The 22666-nt window shown below is 46.8% G+C and overlaps 1 protein-coding gene across 4 annotated transcripts in view; it reads right to left on the reverse strand.

The window, feature by feature from the left end:
- The window catches only part of LOC139277396 (DDB1- and CUL4-associated factor 1), a 126850-nt gene that overhangs the window by 69508 nt on the left and 34676 nt on the right, over window positions 1-22666 (reverse strand). For all 4 annotated transcript variants that reach the window (XM_070895810.1, XM_070895809.1, XM_070895808.1 and 1 more), the window contains exons 2-7: window positions 15593-15710; window positions 14569-14645; window positions 13024-13097; window positions 9754-9867; window positions 6449-6586; window positions 2299-2799 (exon numbers count right to left, since the gene is read on the reverse strand). In XM_070895810.1, coding sequence (XP_070751911.1) covers window positions 2299-2799; window positions 6449-6586; window positions 9754-9867; window positions 13024-13097; window positions 14569-14645; window positions 15593-15702 — 1014 coding nt within the window. In that variant the 5' untranslated portion in view covers window positions 15703-15710. The remainder of the gene's footprint in view (window positions 1-2298; window positions 2800-6448; window positions 6587-9753; window positions 9868-13023; window positions 13098-14568; window positions 14646-15592; window positions 15711-22666) is intronic.

A 22666-nucleotide genomic window follows, 5' to 3' on the forward strand; every position in this document is an offset into this window, starting at 1 on the left:
CACCATAGTACCGCACCGTAATCTTTTTCTAACTTCTGCCATCACCATCTCAAGACGCCCCATCATCCGTTTTGTGTCTCAAATCTCTCCTGTCTTCCACCCTATCACAGACCTTCCCTTTTGTTCTTTCCTCACCTCCCCCCCCACCCCCCACTTTCAGCGCTCCTTAAGAATTTGTTCATTTCAAACTTTTGCCAGTTCTGACGAAGGGTCATTGACCTGAAACATTAATTGTTTTTCTCTCCACAGATGCTGCCTGACCCTCAGTATTTCCAGCATTTTCTGTTTTTATTTCCGATTCCAGCATCTGCAGTATTTTGCTTTTGTAATAGTACCACACCAGTTTTGTATCACAAGATTATAGTCTATAATCTTTATTTATTACAGATGTAAAACATAGAAAAAAAGACAGTAACTTGCTTTTGACCTGCAGCTAAAACAGCGCTTCATAATTTGCAGTGTTACCTGACCAAACAACTGAATTGAGTTTACTTTACAACTATTGGATTCAGTTGCCTTAGAAGAATGCAGATTCACTTGGTAGAATATATTGCGTATTACATTGTTTCACAATCTTTCCTTATAAAACATCAACTTACACTGAGCAACTCCACAGGAAAGCGGCTAGCATTTTAAACCACAAAGCACGATACACAGGAACATAATAGGCTGTTCAGCCCATCAGAACTGATCCTTCTAGTATCCCAGCTCCTCCACTATAACATTCAACTACATTTTGAATGTTGCTGATATTTACATCTCTGCTACTCCACCTATTATTCCAAATGCTTATCACTCAGTAAAGATGTCCATCCTAATACAAGTTTTAAATTTAGTCCTGGCCTGGTTAATTTGAAGTAATGTTTTGGATTACCTTATCTATGCATCATTTAACATTTTATATACTTAACAACTTTCTTTCTAGACTGTAGAGTTTAAGTTTCTCTAATCTTTCCACCTGGCTCATTCCCTTCTACACTTAGGATCATTCTTGTTAGTCATCCTGCACTCTCTCGGTAACATCTCTTGATGTGACATGGTGGCTAGAATCAATCAAAGCAAGGATGCTTTTGGAAAAAGACATGTTTGTAAATTCAATCACAGGCAAGTGAAAAAACATTAACTTAATTGGAAAGAATACTGAGGGCCACATATACCTTTTGCACAAAGGCCCAGGGTTATCTTTGAAGCACTAGTCCTACACTTTGCCACATCACAGTAATCTTGGAGAGATCAAACGATGGAAATCTCTGGGGTCTCATCAGTCAACCCGCGCCCCCCCCCCCCCACCCCACCCCGCCAAACACAAACAGTGACGGCAGAAGTCAAAAGAAAATTGGCAAACTTCGCTGATGAGAACATCTGGTGCTCAGGGGGAGTGTGTGGCAGAGTGGGTTAGTGGTCTGCTACCTGCTCGAATCCAGCACTGACTGATGAGATCAAAGGCTCCTCTACCTACCTGGATGAGTTTGCCAGTCTCAATCCAGTTCTAGTGGGCCTGGGTCCACAGCACATAACTAAAAGAAAATAACTTGCATTTACACGGCACCTTTCATAAGCCCAGGCGGCCCTAAAGCACTTTACAGCCAATGAAGTGTTGTCACTATTGTAATGTAGGGAACCTGTCCCGAACTGACAAACTGGATGGGGTGGCCGGGCTGGGAAATGGAGAAATGTCACACTGGGGTAGCAGGGGACATATGTCTGGGATTGGGACGGAGACATACTTTTGGGGAGAAGGGTGTTGTCTTGTTCTACATCTAAACATTTTAGACCTAACCTGGGACCATGTGATGCCAACACTGGGTGTTCCATATCAACATCCCTCATAAAAAAAGTAATTAAAGAAACAAATTCAAGTATGGTAGTATTGCGGTTCTGTTACTGGACTAGTAATCCAGAGGACTGGATTAATAATCCAGAGAACAAGTTCAAATCCCATCATGCCAGTTCGAGATTCTGAATTCAGTTTTTGAAAAATAAGCTAGATATATATAAAAAGCTGGTATCAGTAAAAGTGACCATGAAGCAGTCGGATTGTCGTAAACACCCAACTGGTTCATTACCGTCCTTTAGGGAAGGTAACTTGCCACCCTTACCCAGTCTGGCCAATATGTGACTCCAGTTTCACATGAACATGGTAGATTCTTGTGAAGTGGCCTAACAAGCCACTCAGTTGCATCAAACTGCACCAACCTTCTCAAGTGGCAACTAGGGATGGGCAATCAATGGCAGCTGTGCCAGCAAAGCCCACACCCGAGAATGAGTTTAAAAATATAAATCAGCTTTGCGACTTACCTCCTGATATTCTCCCAGGGGCGTTAAGTACTGTAGAATTAACCTCTGCTCAATGGCAGAGGTCAAAGGGTAAAGGTTATAATTATTGCCAATCACCCAAGGTGACATTTCTGACCAGCTATTCGACTGCTCATTGCATACTCGTTCAGGATCCAAGTTGCTAAAGCCGAGTCTTTGTTTAACTGCTTTCATTACATCCTCCCTCTCAGTCCTTCGCCCATCCTTCCCCTTCACTCCCTCCTCGCTCTCGGTGGTCTTGACGGTGGAGTTGATCCTGCTGCTGGTTTTGTGTGACGAATTCACCTGGAAGGACATATCGTCGGCGCAGTCCTCACTGTCCTCAGCTTTCGAGGTGTCGCCGTAGTCCATGTCCACCGCCTCCTCGTCCATGGGAAGCAGTGGTGTGAAGTGTGGCCGTCGCGGGCTCTGCCACTTCGTTTTCTGGTTGCTTTCCAGGTCTTGTATTTGCAAGTCTCGCAAGCGCTGCAGCATTACTGGCACCTTGGAGCAAACCAGAAACGGGTCATTAGTGCAGCACATAAATAAGGGAACTATACGCAAAATTAACTGGGTTCATTTTAAAAACCAATTTCCACACTGTGGTAAGATTGCTTTAGGCCAGATCTAGATTAGATGGTGGTTCTTTTCCCAGAGAAAAGTGGACCTCTGGAACAGGCTGCCATCTCGTGTGGGGAATGATCATTCACTGAATTCCTTCAAGCGAGAGCTGGACCTGTTTCTGGCTGGGGCGGAGATCACCTCTTACAGAAGGTAGGTACTGCAGGGAATTCAGGGCCAGAGGGATCTCCTGGGCTAGTTTTGATCGCCTAGATGGGTCAGAGAGGAATTTCCCAGATTTTTGTTCTCCAAATTGGCCTGGGTTTTTTATCTCTCCCAGATCACATGGTTCCGGGTGGGGTAGAGAGTATATGTTGTGATACACTAGGTATCGCAATTGTGTGGCAAAAGCTCATTGAACCAGAGGGTGTCTATCACTGTTCGCAGAATCAAAAGAACTGACATTTGTATTGAGGATTGACTGACTGACTTTCTCCCAAAAAGCGACCACAGGGGTCAACTTGGAAAAGGTGTTTCAATTTAATTCTCCATCCCACTCTGACCTCTCCGTTCTTGGCATCCTACACTGCTTCAACGAAGCTCAATGCAAACCCGAGGAACGGCACCTCCTCTTTCTACTAGGCACTTTACACCCTTCTGGCCTCAACATTGAGTTTAACGCCTTTAATCTTAACCACCACTCTCGTCTTCTCTCGGATAGCGGGTGCTGGTAATGGAGGATGGCTGCACCAGGGCCATGGAGTGAAGGTGGTGTGGGCTGGTGCTTGAGGTGGGGATCCTCCATCAGTACACGGCCAGTGGGGTGGTGCGCACCCCTAGGGTCTACCTGCCATATTGCTGGTCCATGTCAACCCTCTCTGCTATGCCAGATTTTCCACGCTACTCTTCCCCTCTGCTGTTTACACCTCTGGACCCATCTTTTGTTTCTTTACTTGTTTCATTATCACCCTCTTTTGCCTTGGACCGTTGTCATTTAATCACTTCTGCCCTCCACCCTATCGTTAACCTTCCCCATTGTACTTGCTTAAAAGTTGTTCGTCTCCAGCATCTTACAGTTCCGATGAAAGGTCATCGACCTGAAACATGAACTCAATTTTTCTCTGAGATGCTACCTGACCAGCTGAGTGTTTCCAGAATTTTCTGTTTTTATTTTACGGAAAAGCCCCTCTATTATGCAGCAAAAGAGGAAAAGTCTGGCATGAACTACAGTCGAGACTGGCATTTCAACACTCTGCTAGATTGCTGTGATTAGGTTTTGAAATCACACAGTATAGAGCACAGAAATTCCAACAAAACAGGTACATACACCCGACAACAGGACAGATTTGGCCATCTCACCCCCTTTACGTTAACAGTTCATTAATATACCGCCGCTTCCAGTGCTGTGAAACCGGTTCCATTTATATCGCAGGGTCGGAGCTTCGGAGGGCTAGAGAGAAAGACCTGCATAAGTGGCAACTTTCATTTTGTCTCCGATGGCTGGCGAAAGCCCTTGTATATCCTTGAACTCTACTCGTATATATCTACTCGGATCTCCTTCTCGGCAAAGGAGCCAAAGGTGGGCAGAGGAAACGTTTCAAGGACACCCTCAAAGCCTCCCTGATAAAATGCAACATCCCCACTGACACCTGGGAGTCCCTAGCCAAAGACCGCCCTAAGTGGAGGAAGTGCATCCGGGAGGGTGCTGAGCACCTTGTCGCCAAGAGCATACAGAGACCAAGCACAGGCAGCAGAAAGAGCGTGCGGCAAACCAGTCCCACCCACCCTTTTCTTCAACGACTATCTGCCCCACCTGTGACAGGGACTGTGGCTCTCGTATTGGGACTGTTCAGTCATCTAAGAACTCATTTTGAGAGTGGAAGCAAGTCTTCCTCAATTCCGAGGGACTGCCTACGATGATGATGATGATATCCTTGAAGCAGAAAACTACATTATTGGCCAGAAACACCCGTCCCCCCTCAGCTACCGCGATGATGTTAGCAGTTGCTGCCGCCTTCAGAGGGGACACGAGAAACCATGGTTTGAGGTAATCCTCTGCTCCTTAAGAGGCTGCGAGAGACCATCAGCGGCAGGTTGGGGGCCATGGAGGGAGCGGCGAGTGGCGGCCTTGGGCAGTGTGCCACTGCGGGGTGTGGCGCGAGCTGGTGCAGGAGGGCGACGGCAGCGAGGAGTGACGTCGGCAAGGTCCAGGTCGGTGATTGGAGCGTGGGCAGATACAGCAGGAGCGGTGAGATCGGGATGAAGGAGCTGTGAGAGATTGTGAAGGGGTGTGATCGGAGCCCAGGGGAGGCGTGAGTTCAGGGCCAGGGGCAGCACAGGCCAGCCCACACTGCGATATATGTGCACACTAGGTCTGTGCAGCAGAGCAGGTCTCCAGTCGTCTTGGTTAATCCTTGCTACTGGACCAAGACCTAGCTCTGTCAAGCCCGTGTGGTGGCTGGTGTGTTAAAAAATCCACGCATAGGCATATTCCACCCTTGAGGATGTAGTTCGGGTTCTTCTTTCGAAACACCTGTGAACTCATCCTTTTCTTTGGTGTGGAAGCAAGTCATCCTCATTTCGAGGGACCGCCTATGATGAAGAAGAGGCAGCGACACCAACCTTATTAACAGAGCCACTGCTGGAGTCCAATTGGTGGCTAACAGATATCTGCATTACACAAGGAGGCTTCGTACAGGCTGAATTGTCGAAATGGTCCATGTTTCCTCTATTTAATCCAAGGACAATAGGAGGCCTTTTTGGCCCATCGAAGCCGATCCTTCTAATGTATAATATTATACATTCCTTTCCTTTACACTGTAGGTACTCCAAGACCCGATATGAGCCCTGTATCATTTCGCACAGGATAAATACATACTCTTCCCTGAGCACTTGCAAATCTTTATTTAGTAATCAACTGCCTGTTGAAAGATATCACAGCAACTTACTCACAGGATGTCTCCTATCCATTTTTACACAGCACCAGGAGGACATGGAGTCACCCTGGCAGCTCCACAGGGTGAATACTTGATTTAATAGGGGGAATATGTCCAGTGGAGGTCAACAATTTGGGAGGGGGTGGCGGAGAGGAAGGAGGCTTGCATTCATTCAGCCTAGGGTCACCCCTCTTACATCCCAGAACCTCCCTCCAGAGCAGAAGCAGAGCAGAGTGGGGACAAGTACCTACTCTTCTGAGCTGATGAATGATGCTTGACCCAAGGAGACCAGATGAGGAGGGAAAGAAAAACTAAACCTCCCTCGGATTTTATAAAAACTGGACAGTGCACCCCGACAGTAGCAGTGGACAACAGGAGCAGTCACTTCGTATGGTAATAAATAACTTGCAATGGCACTTTGCCTAAAAACTTGCCCAGTGACCATTTGATATTTGAAGGCGAAAGTTCAGAGGCAAACACAATGGAAGCAACCAACCCTCCACCCCAGGTCCAATTTTTATTTAACGTGCAGGTCCTGAGAAAACCAGCAAAAACTCAAAACATGGTGAATCCACAGACGATGTATTTGGGGGAAATCCTGAAATACAAGGCATTGGCTTCCCTGAACTGTGAAACAGCAGCGCCATATTCCTTACCATCTGTGAGTTTTCTTCCCGGTAGTTGGCTGCAATGTCCTGGTTTTCCATGGCTCCAGCAAGGAGACCGGTGGCATAGGTTCTCAGAGGCTGATCGGCTTCTTTTGCCCACTTGAATAAGTTTTCAACAATTCCCTCCTAAAGAGAGCACAAACACCACAGCAATAGATGGGAGTTGTCTACAGCCCCAGTCAGCAAACACCCTCACACTTTACTAAATACCTAAACACTGAAAATTAACTGACTGAAATAAGAAAATGATGGTTTGTTGAATTATCTCAGTTATATGGAGCTCTTCAATTTCTTCCAAGTGACCATTTGTTGTGCGAGAGCGGAGACAGTATGTGGAGTCAGGATATTCATGACGATCGATGTGGTGGGGGTAGGGGTGGGTGGGGAGGAAGGTATCACAGCTAAACCCAATCCAAACCCAGTTTATAGAACCAACACCTCCATCAGTGGACTGATTGCTCCTCTCTCTGCCTTAGGGGCACTGAGGTGAAGTGTCTCACCCTTACTCCCGCTTTAGCTGCGATCTGCACCTCCAAGCCTGGAACCTAATCATCTGTCTGTTGGAAGGGAAGGAGCCCCACATGACTTTTACAAATATAAACAGTCTTGTTTCTACAAGGACTCTGCCTTATACTACATCAGAAATTTCCTCCAATTAAATATTTGGAAGACCAAAGCCATTGTCTTTGGTCCCCGCCCCCTAGTCACCAACTCCATCCCTCAGACCGTCCTCAACCTTGATGTCGTATTTGACTTGGAGCCGAGTTTCTGACCACATACCTGCTCCATCACCAAGATCGCCTACTTCCACCTCTAACATCGGCTATCGCCATCCCTGCCTTCGCTCATCTGCTGATGAAACCCTCATCCATGCCTTTGTTACCTCTAGACTTGACTGTTCCAACGCTCTCCTGGCTGGCCTCCCATCTACCACCCTCCATAAATTTGAGCTCATCCAAAACTCTGCTGCACATATCGTAACTCGCACCGAGTCCCATTCACCCATCCCCTCTGTGCTCGCTGACCGACATTGGTCCCGGTCCTGCAACGCCTCGATTTTAAAAATCTCATCCTGGTTTTCAAATCCCTCCATGGCCTCACCCCTCCCCATCTCTGTAACCTCCTCCAGCCCTACGACCCTTCGAGATCTCTGTGCTCCTCCAATTCTGGCCCCTCGCGCATTCCTGATTTTAATCGCTCCATCATTGGCGGCCTTGCCTTCAACTGCCTAGGCCCTAAGTTCTGGAATTATCACCCTAAATCTCTCCGCTTCTCTCTCCTCCTTTGAGATGCTCCTTGGAACCTACTTCTTTGACCAAGCTTTTGGTCACCTTTCCCACCGTCTCCTTTTGTGGTGCGTTGTCAAATTTCTATGAAACGCCTCGAGAAGTTTTGATACATTAAAGGTCCAATCCAAATACATGTTATATCCTCATGTGTACAAGTTTACATGATAGATTCCATCTTCACCTGGATACATGCGTGTTGTTTGAAAACTTGTATTAATGGTCTGTGACATTAATTATGTGAAATATGTGTCTCAATAGTGTCCCTTTGTTAGTCAGCCGTGACTCAGTTGTTAGCACTCTTGCCTCCGAGTCAGAAGGTCATGAGTTTAAGTCCCACTCCAGAGACTGGAGTACAAAATCTAGTGCAGTACTGAAGGATTGCTACACTGTCAGAGGTGCCATCTTTTAGAGGAGATGATAACAGAGGCTGAATCGGACCTCTCAGGTGGATGTAAAAGATCCCATGGCACTATTCAAAGAGGAGCTGGGGAATTCTCTCCAGTATCCTGCCAAATATTTATCCCTCAATCAACATCACAAACAGATTATCTGGTCATTATTACATTGCTGTTTGTGGGAGTTTGCTGTTTGTGGGAGCTTGCTGTGCACAAATTGGCTGCCACATGTCTCACATTGCAACAGTAAGTACACTTTAAAAAGTATTTCAATGGGTGTAAAGCGCTTTGGGCCGTTCTGAGGTCATGACATCAAAAAATCTATTAAAAAAAAAAACTCAGATCTAGAAAAACAGTTTAAAACAAAGCTTTGTTACTGGAAAAGCTAGCATCCTGAAATCAAGGAGCCAAAATTCTTGCTATTGCTAATCTGAGAGAGAAAAGTTGGATCGAAATTTAATTCCCAAAGCGTGTAACCCCCCCTCAGAGTTAAAGGGGCACAGAGAAGGGCAGGGGAGAGGCTGAACAAAATAAATCACCACAGGAATGAGGTTTGGTCTGTTCGAGTACTACATGTTCTGTAAAAATTAGTATGTAGTGAAGTACGAGATTCTTGGTGGGTGTTCCAGTAAAAGTAAACTGTAGGCCTGACAATAATTTTCTAATAGTCACTCTGTGAGGCCCTGCTGTGCAAGCCTGCTTCTTTCCCATTTGCAAACTACATAAACAAGTTGGATATTGAAACCACCCATAAACTGGTTAAATTTGCTGGTGACACAAAATTCAGAATAGCAGCAGAGGATGGGGTTAACTGTTATTCTAGTGGGCGGACACAAGGCAAATTAAATTTAGCACTGGTAATAAATGCTAGCCTTGCCAGTGACGTCCACATTTCTTGAACTAATAAAACATTTGTTTTTAAGTATTGCATGTTGGGTCAAAAAATGTGGGACATAAATGACATAGAATTTACAGCACCAAAACAGGCTGTTCCACCCAACTGGTTTACATGAGCATTCTCCCACTCCATTTCATCTAACCCCATCAGCATAACCATCTACTCCTTTCTCTCTCGTGCTTAGATTCCCCTTAAATGCATGAATTACATAATGAATTAAGTAGCACTAGTGCAGGGAGACTCAGTAATACTTGCCATGTTACTTTGTCTATTATTTTTTCAAGTTACATGGCACATTGTTTCCTCCTGCCCCACTCCAACTCGTGCTTTCCCAGGGGCTGAAACTGTGGAACACCTCATCTCCTTCTTTGCTAAAATCTCCAGGTTCGTAACATCCAACCACTGCGGCTTGATTTCAGCTCTCCGCAGGCCGTGTCCTGTAGTACGGGCCCCAGTACTTCATCCAGATTTCTCAATAATCTAAAGAAAGGGACTGACGTTTGCTCCAGTTTTATAGACTGATTCCCATCAATACTGCTATACAGGTGTGGGCACCTCAGCTAATCCAGTACAGGTTGGAGCTGAACGCAGTGCCTTCCATCACTTTGAACTCGAGCACTAAAATGCTGGTTTATGATTATAGCACTTTTACACACTGGGATGCAGAAAATAAGACAACACCCTCACTCTCATAGGCATCCTTCTTCCTACCTTCTCCTGAAAGACGACAGCAGTTTCCAGTCCTGGCATGATATCCAACAGGAGACGGCATGCTGAAGTGTTGACTAGTGATTCTCGGCTGGCCATCACATAAGAATTCACCAGCTGTCCAGGGGCATAGGAGAGAGGAAATAAGGAAAGAAAAAAACCTAAACACAAAAACTAAGTGCAAGTTTATCTGCTCCCAAACGGGTAGAACTTTCAGTGAAATCATCTTTCACCCCTGCCCACCAACAAGTTAAATAAGGATAAGAGATTCAGTCATGTAAAGGGACTAGATTATGTAGATACATGACCAGCTGTTTCAACGTGTCCAGACCAGCAGAACCAGAGGACACAGCCTGTGCTTGAAGGGGGTAAATTCAAAACCAATCTAAAAAAACATTAAGCACCTCCCCTCACCCACGGGTGGAAGAGGGTTAAAATATCAGGATCGGGCAGTCCCAACCCATTCCTGCCTCTTTAAATTTTAAAGTGCAGAAATTAGGACACGGACGAGACTTCTGTAAAAAGGCAAGCGAAGGCCCAATTAACATACCGCAGCCATGGACCGATGACATCATCGGCGCCACGACTTAAATTTAATCATAAGTGAGGGGGCAGGCCCTACCCGTGGGATTCTCGGCGACTGATCTGAGGTGGGAGCTGATGGCTCCCCAAGCAAAGTGGCTCTTTTAGCACTCCTTGTGGGCCAGGAGGAGTGCTCTCCCCCAGGCCTCTCAAGGCATCCGTCGGCCTCCTCCAGCCCCGGTCACCAACCTTCCCCACCTCAGATTTCAGTGAGCGAGTGGTCAATCTATAAGGCAGGGTCCCTAGAGATATAGTGGAAGCAGACAGTATTGATTCATTCAAATTATAATATAGATTTTTCCTCAGAAAATAATAGTTTATGACACAGTATATGAGTAATTTGAGATGTAACATATGGTAAGTGCAGCAAGCTTGGGAGGAACAAATGACTTTATACCCAAGCTTCCTAAAGCTTTCCACCATTGGGATTTTTTTCTCATGCCATGTCTGGGTCTGTTGTAGACTAATTGATCGAGATTGATTGCCATGATTAGTCAACAACTCCATTATGATCGTATTATGCGGCTATCTGGCATGCCCAGCACTCAGAATGATGTGAAGCTGCAATCATTCTATGGGGTTACCATCTATGGAGTCACTTCTGGATACATTTGCACTTTACACAGAACCACACATCTTTACAGCGAACCACACATCTTTACAGCATACAGGAGGCCATTCGGCCATCGTGCCTGTATGTCTCTTTGATGGGATTAATTTTGAATTACTCTAATGCCCTACACTTTACCCATGTCCTGTCTCTTCCTCTGCTTCAAATATCTCCTACTCCTCCCTTAAAAGGAGCACTGGTCCCTGCTTCAACTATTCTCAGTAGCAAAGCATCCCAATTCTCCCAAAACTCTGCGTAAAGAAAACTCGCCTAACCTCTCCTCACTCAATGACCAAATTGATAACCCCTCATCGGTGTACTCCACAACCAGAAATAGTCGTCCCCAGCAAAAGGGTCATGTGACCCGTTTTACCTCATCCTTCCAGAGAAATCTACATGCCCATCACAGTGTGCAACTCTCACGATTTCAGAGTGTTCACCTCGATCGAACCCGGACATCAGCCCCACCACCCTCTGGGTGAATAACCTTCTCAATGTCCCTCTAATCCTTCTACCAAGTACTTTAAATCTATGTCCCCTAGTCATTGGCCTCTTTGCTAAGGGAAATAGGTCCTTTCTATCCATTCTATCTAGGCACCTCATAATGTTATACACCTTAATTAAGTCTCCCCTCAGCCTCCTCTGTTCCAAAGAAAACAGACCCAGCATCTCCAATCTTTCCTCATAGATAAAATTCTATGAAACCCTCATTTAAAAAGTACTTGGATATGCACTTGAAGTGCCCTAACGGGCAAGGTTACAGACCAAGAGCCGGAAACTGAGATTAGACTGGAGAGCTCTTTTTCAGCCGGCATAGACACAATGGGTCGAATGGCCTCCTTCTGTGCAGTAAACTTCTAAGATTCCAAGTGCTGATCACTCCGCCCCCCCTCAAACCATTGTACTGCCAGCTGCTTTTTTTTATTAAAATGTCTCTTCTATTCCAAGTTTTGTTTCCTTTCTCCATAGTCCTGGTCTTTCCAGCACTGACATGAAATGCAGCTGATAGAGAGAAAGAGAGAGAGAGAAGAGAGAGAGAACTAGTTGGGTACAGGTGCGCTCAAGTCCATCAATGCTGCTCTATACTGGTCGGCCAAGAGGAACACGCAAGCAGACCAGCGAGGATTCTCTTAGAGTTTACTTCCTCTTTTCAAAACAACGAGGCCAAGAGTGAAACTCAAGTCACGTGGGAGAAAAACCACAGACCCAAAGCCACTTCCCCCCCACTGTGTTGATGGTCCAAAGCATAACATGATAACTGCCAGCTTAACTCGTTCTGATGTCACTTTCCAATTATTTCTTCCTTAAAGGAGGGGGCTATGGCTGTTAACAGTTTACTACATCTGTGTGTAGGGTGGTGCCCCCATCAACACCAGCCTGCTGCTCCTTACTGCTGTGAGGCAGAACTACCCCCACTACAAATTCAAAGGAACAGGAAGTCAAATTACTACTGATTTCACCTTATTGCCAAGATCAGAAAGAGCATTTAATTAGTTGCCAGAATATTAAAAATACTAAATGAGCCGTTTGTCCTATGATTATAAAAGTACTTCCTAACCTGCACAATAGAATGTTGTTACTTTGGGTCTGTTTACCTTGACTGATTTCACTGACAGGAATAAACCGACTGCATCCTAGAACAGATCCGTACAACAGGGATGGACTTTGACGGGAGTGTTGATGGTACAGAGGGATGAGCTTCGATGTGAGAGTTAGGGTACGGAGGGATGAAAGGGTAGTCGACACAGTCAATAGTAATATTCAAAAGCAAATTGGATAAATACTTGGAAGAGATTAGGGTAGAGAGGGATGGGCTTCGATGGAGTTAGGGTACAGAGGGATGGGCTTTGATGGAAGTGTTAGGGTAAAGAGGGATGGGCTTCGATGGGGTGAGTTAGAGTAGAGGGATGGGCTTCGATGGGGTGAGTTAGAGTAGAGGGATGGGCTTCGATGGGGTGAGTTAGAGTAGAGGGATGGGCTTCGATGGAGTGAATGGCCTTTTCTCATTGTTGATATTTCCTCTGTTTTGTTAAGTTTGTTGTTTGCTGCAATTGTATTATTTAGCAGTAGGCATAACTTACCGAATTCATAAAATCATCATTTTTGAAGAGTATTTTTAACAGATGTCCCAGTCTACATTCTGGATCCGCTCGACCTGAAAGAAATTGATGCTAATTATACATCACAAAGAATGGCACTTTTCTTCATATTAGATTCCAGCCATCATGGCTTCCTTTCAATATATTTTGGTTAAAGTCAGTTGAGTTTAACGTCGGAGATGCTGATGTCTCACTTGGGACTCGGGCAGAAGCGGTGCCAATGTTGGAAGGCCGAAAGTGTTGAGTTTCCAGTTTGAGAGAGTTTAGTAACTCGTGCCTTCCTCAAATTGTAAAATTACTTCAAACTGAAATGATTCTGCAAAGTGCTGGGCTCCTGGAGCAGCAGAATGTGTCTCCTTTTCATACAATCAGACAGCACAGCACAGGAGGAGGCCGCCATCTGGTACATGGCGGCCAAGCCGGCTCTGTGAAAGAGTTGTTTAATTACAACCACCCCCCTTGACACCCGGGGCGGGGAAGGAGGTTTCAAAGCACCAACAGCAACAAAACAGCTGTACACATACGAGCAATTAGTTAGGTCACAATTGCTTCCAAGTTATATCTCAGCACTGCCAATGCAATCAGGTAAAGGTGGGTCCCGGCCAGGTGAATCCAGGCAGATTTACTTTCAGATTTCAGCCAATTGGGTGAGACCCAAGTGTCAGGAACTAGCTGGGGTGAGCCTGGAGTACTATAAAAGCAGGTTCCATTCACACACTGACACGATATTCCCCTAGAAATCACGTACTAACCCGAAATACCCATAGAAATCACACACTGACCCGATATTCTCCTAGAAATCATACGCCCATCAGTGACAGGAAACTGAATCCAACCTGTTAAACAGTCACAACCACGATAATGGAACAAAAACGTTTTTCAGAAGATGGCACTGCAGCTTAACTCTCAGCACTTTTATTGCTATTTTCAGAGAAATTTGCAGCCTAAAATGTCACCGGGCATTGACTGACATTTGTGATCAGGGTCCAGGGGCGGTGAGAGTTCTGGACCAGGGGCAGCACGGGCCAGCCCACACTGCGATATGTGTGCGCACTAGGTCCGTGCAGCAGAGCAGGTCTCCGTCGTCCTGGGTAACCCTTGCCACTGGACCAAGACCTAGCTCTGTCAAGCCCGTGTGATCGCTAGTGTGCAATGGCCACCACACGTTAAAAAAATCCACACACAGGCATCTTCCACTCTTCAACATGTAGTTCGGGTTCTTCATTAAAACACCTGTGAACTCATCCTTTTTTTTGACGTGGAAGCAAGTCATCCTTGTTTCGAGGGACTGCCTATATGATGAATGTTCCATTGGCAGAGCAGACTACTGGACTCGTCACATGCGATGTTCAGTTGGGTCTGGCCACTAAACAATTACATGTACCAGGCCCTGAGCATACATTCCCCATTTGTTGGTCCCTACTATTGTTGCACCGTTCAAAGACAGGCCTCTTCTCCTAACACCATTCGGACTTAGCCGTCCGCTGTCACCACTGTACCTATTTAAATGCAAGAAGTCGACCTTACCAGGGTGCCTATCATCGAAGGGATCAGGGTCAGCCTTATGGTACTCCTCAGTCTCCTTCTCAATGAGGTCTGAAATCCTAAAAGGAAAAAGTAGATTATTTTCAGCACGGTGATCGTAGCACCATCTTCAGGGTATCTGATTTCTGTGCTACACTGATGTCCCCATTTAACTGAACAAAGGGATTCCGTTCGCACTTCTCAATTTTTTGTCTAGTTTTTATAAAACCTTTTTTAAAGATGTTTGCTAAAGATGCCACTAGACTGGTTATCAAGGCTGGGGAGACAAGGCAGTTGAATTAGGATGCGTTAGATTTTTAACCCAATAGGTGGGTCAGATGTTGTCATTTTTAACTGCATATATTCATTCAGCTCATTCACACTGCCAGGTTCAGTCATTCTGAAAATGGACCTGCTTCCGACGTGATCAGCCAATGATGGGAACCTTTGTGCTTGTAAAGGTGAGAGATTTTACTGAGGGATGGAACACTTTCCACTTTGAGCACTGTGTGTTGGCATCATGCACTCCCAGGTGTAGTTCACACATTTAAATGAATAAAGGTCCCTCCACAATCCCCACCTTTCTCCCAAACCCGCAGTGAGTGTGTGCTCACTCCTTCCCTCCCCATAAACCCACCGTACCTCCTCACCCAGTGACCAAGCCCTACCTTCCCACTCTGTGCCCACACACTGCCTACCCCCCCCGCACTCAGTGCCTACCCCCCCCGCACCCTCCCCCACTCAATGCCCACCCCTTACCAACCCATCCAGTGTCCACCTCCACACTCAGTGCCCACTTCCCTAGCTAGTGCCCACCCCTTATCCACCCAGAGTGTCCATCCCTTACCACCCCACCCAGTGCCAACATCTTATACCCCTCCCCGTGTCCACCTCTCTAATCCCAGTGCCATACATCCCAAGATAAACTAACATTCTACATTTTGCCTTAAAGAGAGTCACTCAACTTCCAGCCTCTGGCCATCCCTAATAAGGGAAGTGAACAAGTTTAAACTGTTCTTGGACTTACTTGGTCAGGACAGGAATGACATTCAGCCCATTGTTATTTTCCTTCTCCCACTGCTCCAGCAACGAAGTGAGCTCAGCTTTTGAATCAACATTCGAAGTAACAGAAGCCATTGCTGAGCCTGGTGAGAGGGCAGAGAGAGAGAACATAAACGGCTAGGGATATCCGATGACCACTCTCCCTCTCCACATAAAATACCAACCGTTGAAATAAAATTTTAATTCAGTTCTATTTAGTGGTCATAAAATGATAGAGGATGGGAGTACACACAAAACATCCCATTTATTCTGGCAGCACTGTAACTAGTAAAACTTCACACAGATAGAGCAAAAGCTTTTGGGATTCCCATGGTTATAAGGACAGTGGAAACTCTGTGCCCAAGCCAAAAAAACTCGATCGAGGAGCAATTTTCACCCATCTCTCTCTCCCTCTCCCTCCCCCTCCCCACCCCCCCACAGAGTGATTTCAGGAGGCAATGGACAAATATTTCTCTCTCCTTCCCCTCCCCCCATCCCAGGCAAAGTCAGTTTAAACCCCAAAAGGGACATTGAACTTTGGCAGACTGTGACTGAAACAGACTGGAGAGAAGCTGGATAGGCGCATTTTGCTGTGCTTCCTGTTACCTGGAGTTAGTGACAGTCAATGCTGAGCTCAAGTTCCAGCTCCAGCTCCCAGCAAGCTTTTAAAAGAGCATTGTGGTGTAAAATGCCTCGGGAAGTGTTTGCAGCCCACCTTTCGCCTGTGACCCTCGGCAGTCCTTCTGCTCCGTATGCCTTGGTTCCTCCCTTCACAGCCTGCCTTGCTGTAGGTTATGAATCGAACTGAGCTTCCTCTCTGCTGCCTCTCCTCCTGGTCTCCAGCTAAAGGCAGCAAGGTTCTCCCACAACAAGACAACATCACCCCAGCTTCCATACTGCAAGGGGTCTTCACCGTACAGTCCAGGAGAACACAAGAACATAAGAATTGGGGGCAAGAGTAGGCCCTCGAGCATGCTCTGCCATTCAATAAGATCATGGCTGATTTTCAACCTCAAATCCACTTTCCCACCTGATCCCCATATCCCTTGATTCCCTCAAGAGTCCAAACATCTATCGATCTCAGCCTGGAATATACTCAATGACTGAGCATCCACAGCTCTTTGGGGTAGAGAATGCCAAAGATTCACAATCCTGAGTGAAAAAATATCTCATCTCAGTCTTAAATGGCCGACCCCTTATCCTGAGACTATGACCCCCAGTTCTAGACTCTCCACATGGGGAAACAGTCTCTCACCATGTCAATCCCTCTCAAAATCTTATAAGTTTCAATGAGATTACCTCTCATTCTTTAAAACTCCAGAGTATAGGCCCAATCTACTCAATCTCTCATAGGACAACCCTCTCACTCATCCCAGGAATCAATCTTGTGAACTTTCGTTACACCTCCGCTAAAGCAAGTATATCTTTCCTTGGGTATGGAGACCAAAACTGTGCACAGTACTCCAGGTACGGTCTCAGCAAAGCCCTGTACGAATGTAGCAAGACTTCCTTACTCTTGTACTCCAACCCCCTTACAATAAAGGCCAACATACCATTTGCTTTCCTAATTGCTGTAGCTGCATGTGAGCTTTCTGCGTTTTGTATACAAGGACACCCAAATCCCTCCGAATCCGAATATTTACTAGTTTCTCACCTTTTAAAAATATTCTGCTTTTCCATTCTTCCTACCCCAAGATGGCTAAGTTCACACTTGCCCACATACAAAAGATGAAGGTGATGATTCCAGACGAGTGCACATCCGAGAGTCAGGTCAGCCAGACACAAATAGAAAAACCATAATTCAAAGGCAGTAATTTTATTCAGGAAGTTCCGGATAAAGTTGGGAACACTTGAGCTTCTCCCTCACAGTTTATCACATCAGTTTTTGGATACACGCACTAGAAGTATTCCAACACAATTTGTGTAATATTTTCTAAAATCATTTCTGAAAGATATACCCAGCAGACCCAGTCATCAGCTGGTTAATTTAGCACACAGTATAGCAGCTTAAGCCAGACCATTTTATTGTTCTGCAATGCTCATAATTCATCGCCTCAAATTGCTCCCAACACTTGTGATAGACCCATAAACAACTGCACTTCATCGCAACGTTATGTAGCATAAAATGCGCCGTCCAAACACATGGAAGGGCAGACATAGAATTATACTATTACAGGACTCAGTACAAAAAGTGCCAACACCAATCATCACATTTGCCCCTCCCTATCTCTGCAATCTCTTCCAGCCCTTAAAACCCTCAAAGATGTCTACACTCCTATAATTCTGCTCTCTTAAGCATCCCGGATTTTAATTGCTCTCCCTGGAATGGCCATGCCTTCAGCTGCCAAGGCCCTAAACTCTGGAATTCCCTCCCTAATCCTCTCCTTTAAGATGCTCTTTAAGACCTACCTCTTTGACCAAGTCTGCACAATTATCTCCTTATCTGACTCGGTATCAGATTTTGTCTCAATCACGTGAAGCGCCTTAGGACGTTTTAGTACGTTAAAGGAGCTATATAAATAAATTGTTGTTGCTGCAACAACGCTGTCACTACAACAACTTGCATTTACATAGCAGTTTTAATGTAGTAAAACATCCCAAGATATTTCACAAGAGCGTTATCAAAAAAGAAATCGACAAGCCACAGGAGGAGATATTAGGACTGGTGACGAAAAGTTTGCTCAAAGAGATAAGTTTAAGGAGCGTCTTCAAGGAGCAAAGAGAGGTAGAGACGCAGAGAAGCTTAGGGAGTGAAGCTTAAAGCATGGCCGAAAATGGTCGAGTGATGAAAACGGGGATGCTCAAGAGGCCAGAATTGGAGGAGCACAGAGATCGCAGAAGATTGTAAGTAATGTACCCTCTTATTTTTTGGGGGTGCGCGGCCCATTCAAAATTCTGCGCATGCACAGCTTCTCGCATTGAGAAGCTAGTGAGATGGCTGCGCGGTTGGTCAAGAGTTGCACAGCCTCGCTGCTTAGAGGAAACAGTGGTTGTAGGACCAGACAAGATTACAGAGATAGAGATGAAGACAAGGGTGAGAATTTAAAAACCCACGATTTTACCGGACCGGGAGCCAATGTAGATCAGCAAACACAGGGGGTGATGGGTGAGCGGGACTCGATGCGAGTCACAATAAGGATGTTCCTGCTAAGCTGCGTGGCCACACAGTAGTCTGGCGGTCCCGCGCAGGCCCCTCACTGGCTTTTAAATGGGGGAAAAAAAACGTAAATTTGAATGGGCTGTGCAGCCACATATAGGGACTGTGCATGAAAAAAAGAGGGGGAACGCTGGCTGAGTGGGTTTCACTTTTCAGTCAATCTACTCAATGAGCAGAGCTTTGTCGTCAGAACGATGGAAACGATTCGGTTAAGAAGGACCTGAATGACTTCCGCACAACTTGCACTGCTCTAATGGACCTATGGACATCAACAGACGGTTACAAAGCAGGTTAGTTGCACCAAGGCCGTCTAGTTCCACTGATGCTCGGACCAACTAACAGCGTGTGTGCAGTGATTAGTGTTTGCACCCAACCACCTGTCATAGTAATACAAAATCTTCACTGAGATCATACAAGGCCAGATCTTTTGTACAATTTTCAGACTCCTTTGTTTTCCAACCCCTCAGCATCTGGTTAATGAGATGTTTACACTTGAATGTAATAAAAAGGGAAATTGTGCACTCGAGTAGAATAATCCGTCTTTAATATGTAGACAGGCACGAGAGCATAAACCCACAGAAACAAGATCAAACTCAGCACAAGTCCCTCGCTACCACTGCCCTTTAGTAAACATAAGTCGATATGTTAGACTTATCCAAATCCTTTAATCTAAATGGGAGGCAGCCCGAACATTTAACCCAACGGTACTGAGGCACATAGGCTTATTTAGAAAGAAAGAACTTGCATTTATATAGCACTTTTACCATCCCTGGGACATTCCAAAGCGCTTGACAGCCAATGAATTACTTTTGCAGTATAGTCACTGTTGTAATGTAAGGAGACGTGGCAGCCAATTTGCAAACAAGCTCCAGCAAAGGGAATTGAGAAAAGTAACCAGTTAATCTGCTTTGGTGGTACTGCCCTGCTCTTATTTGAATATTGCCATAGAATCTTTTACCATCACTTGTACAAGCTTGTCTGACATCTCCTTTTGAAGTTATCACACCGAAGGAGTTCAGAGGACACAGGAAGACTGAGAAACGGCACCTTTGACTATGCAGCAGTGGAGTGTCAGTCTGGATTATGTGCTCAAGTCCCGAAGTGGGACTTGAACCCTTGACCTTCTGAACTCGGAGGGAGAGCCAGTTGCCATTACTTCAGATAAGTTGGTAGCACCCTTGAAGTGCCAAGTCCCGTGACTCATCTTCAGCTCCTTGGAGCTTTAGTGATTGTGTGTGGATGAAGGACAGAGAGAGAACAGCTGTGTTATGTTTAACCCTGAGCTGAGCTTCCATCACTGAGACTGCCTGCTTCCACCTCCGTAGTATCACCGTCTCCGCCCCTGCCTCAGCTCAACTGCTGCTGTAACCCTCATCCGTGCCTCTATTACCTATAGACTTGACTATTTCAAGGCATTCCTGGTCGGCCTCCCACCTTGCTCCCTCCGTGAACTTGTGCTCATCTAAAACTCTGCAGCCCGTATCCTAACTCGCACCAAGTCCTGCTCACCCTTCGCCCCTATCCCCTCTGACCTACAATCACTCCTGGTTCAGCAACACTTCGATTTTAAAATTCTCAACCTTGCGTTCAAAACCCTCCATGGCCTTGCCCCTCTGTAACCTCCTCCAGCCCTACAACCTTCTGAGATCTCGGCACTCCACCAATTATGGCCTCTTGCAAACCCGATTTTCATCACTCCACTATTAGCACCGTACGTTCAGCTGCCTCGGCCATAACCTCTGAAATTCCCCCAGTTCTCCTCCTTTAAGATGCTCCTTAAAACCTACATCATTGACCAAGCTTTTAATCACCTTTGCTAATATTTCCTTATGTGGTTCTGTCACATTGTGTTTGATATTGTCCCTGAGAAGGGCCGTGGGACTTTTTAACTCTGTTAAAAGCGCTACATAAATCCAAGCTATTGTTGTTGCAGTTACCATACTGTGGTTCACATGATACCAGTTGCCCTCTTAACCCACAAGTCTGCCACCATTTATTTTGAAGAGGTACAGCTTTCTGTTCTTCTGGTGACAAGCCTTTCCGTTGGAATTCCTGCTTACATTATTGCTCCAAGTTTGTTTAACCCTATTGTTACATCCATTTTAAGTTTTGCCACACTACTTTGCATCATTCTGTAGATCAAGAAAGGGTTTATGTTACAACCTTGACTCAGTAGACAGTCACAGGGTTTAACATTATAACATAGGGCAGGCTCACTCATTGGGCCCAAGTTTCCACATGATTTGTGCCTGATTTTTAGGAGCAACTGCTGGAGAACGGACTATCTTAGAAATCGCAATTCTCCACATTTTTTTTCTGCAGTTCTAATCAGGTAGAACAGTTCTACTTTGGAACAGAATTTTTTCTTCAAAAGGGGGCGTGTCCGGCCACTGACGCCTGATTTGAAAGTTTCCACAGTGAAAACGTACTCCAAACTAAAGTAGAATGGAGCAAGTGAAGATTTTTGTAGAACTGAAAAAACCTGTTCTACACATTAAAAAATCAGGCGCAGGTTACAAATTAGGCGTCCAGAACGAGGTGGGGGAGGTGGGGGGGGGATGGGAAGGGAAGTCATTAAATTCTACAATAAATCCTTATTTATACTTATACAAATAAATCCAACCTGAATAAACATTTATAAGCAAAGAAAAGATTAAATAAACCATCTTCCTACCTGTGTGAAAGTGCTTCAGGCAGGCCTTTCGGGACCGAAGGCTGAACGGGCCGGCCCGAGACTTCGGGCAGGGCCCCAGCACCAGATTTACAGGTAGGTGGCGTTGGGTTGGGTCGGGTCGGGGAGATTCGGTTCGGGTCGGGGGGGGAAGAGAGTGAGAGGGAGAGAGAGGAGGGGGGAGAGAGAGGAGGGGGGAGAGAGAGGAGGGGGAGAGAGAGGGAGAGGAGAGGGAGAGGAGAGGGGGGGGGGAGAGAGAGAGAGAGAGAGAAAGAGAGAGAGGGAGGGAGGGAGGGAGGGAGGAGGGAGGGAGGGAGGGAGGGAGGGAGGGAGGGAGGGAGGGAGGGAGGTCAGGTCGGATCCAGTCCGGGAGCGGGAGTCGGGTCCAGTGAGAGGGAGGGAGGGAGGGAGGGAGGGAGGGAGGGAGGGAGGGAGGGAGGGAGGGGGCAGGTCGGATCCAGTCCGGGAGCGGGAGTCGGGTCCAGTGGGGTGTGGGGGGGAACAGGAGCGCAGGTCGGGTCGAGTCGGGGAGCGGGAACAGGAGCGCGAGTCGGGTCGGGTCCAGTCGGGGGAGCGGGGAGCGGGAACAGGAGCGTGGGTCAGGTCGGGTCCAGTCTGGGAGCGGGAACAGGAGCGCGGGACGGGTCGGGTCAGTCGGGGGGGGGGGGGGGGGGGCGCGCGGGTGTCGGGTCCTGGTCCGGAGGCAGGGGGGCACGGGGAGCGGGTCTGGTCCGGAGGCTGGGGGGGGGGGGGGGGGGGAAGAAGCGAGTGTCGGGTCCGTAGGCGTGGGGGGGGGGGGGGGGGGGGGGGGGGGGGGGGGGGAGAGCGAGTGTCGGGTCTGGACCGGGGGGGGGGGGGGGGGAGCAGGAGCTGGCCGTGGGAGGAGCCTTATTCACGCAGCCCCAGTGAGGCCATTCAGCCAGGGCCCCTCCCACACAGTTCGGCGCCTGGAGCTACTGCACTTGCGTGCCCACTGTAGCGCGCATGTGCAGAGGTCCCGGCACTGTTTTCAGCGCAGGGACCTGGCTCCGCCCCCCCACAGCTCGTGCTGGCTGCGCCGAGTGCCAGAGGACCTGCAAGTAGGTGGAGAATACCGAGGATTTTTTTAGACGCACTTTGTGGCGCGAAATACGGGCGTCCAGGTCGGGACTGCGCCGTTCTAGGCGTGTGGGGAAACTTGGGCCCATTATGTACACATCACAGTGCGATACTGAGCCATACAGACCAGGAAG

This window comes from Pristiophorus japonicus, chromosome 12 (assembly GCF_044704955.1).
Source record: "Pristiophorus japonicus isolate sPriJap1 chromosome 12, sPriJap1.hap1, whole genome shotgun sequence".
NCBI lineage: Eukaryota > Metazoa > Chordata > Chondrichthyes > Pristiophoridae > Pristiophorus > Pristiophorus japonicus.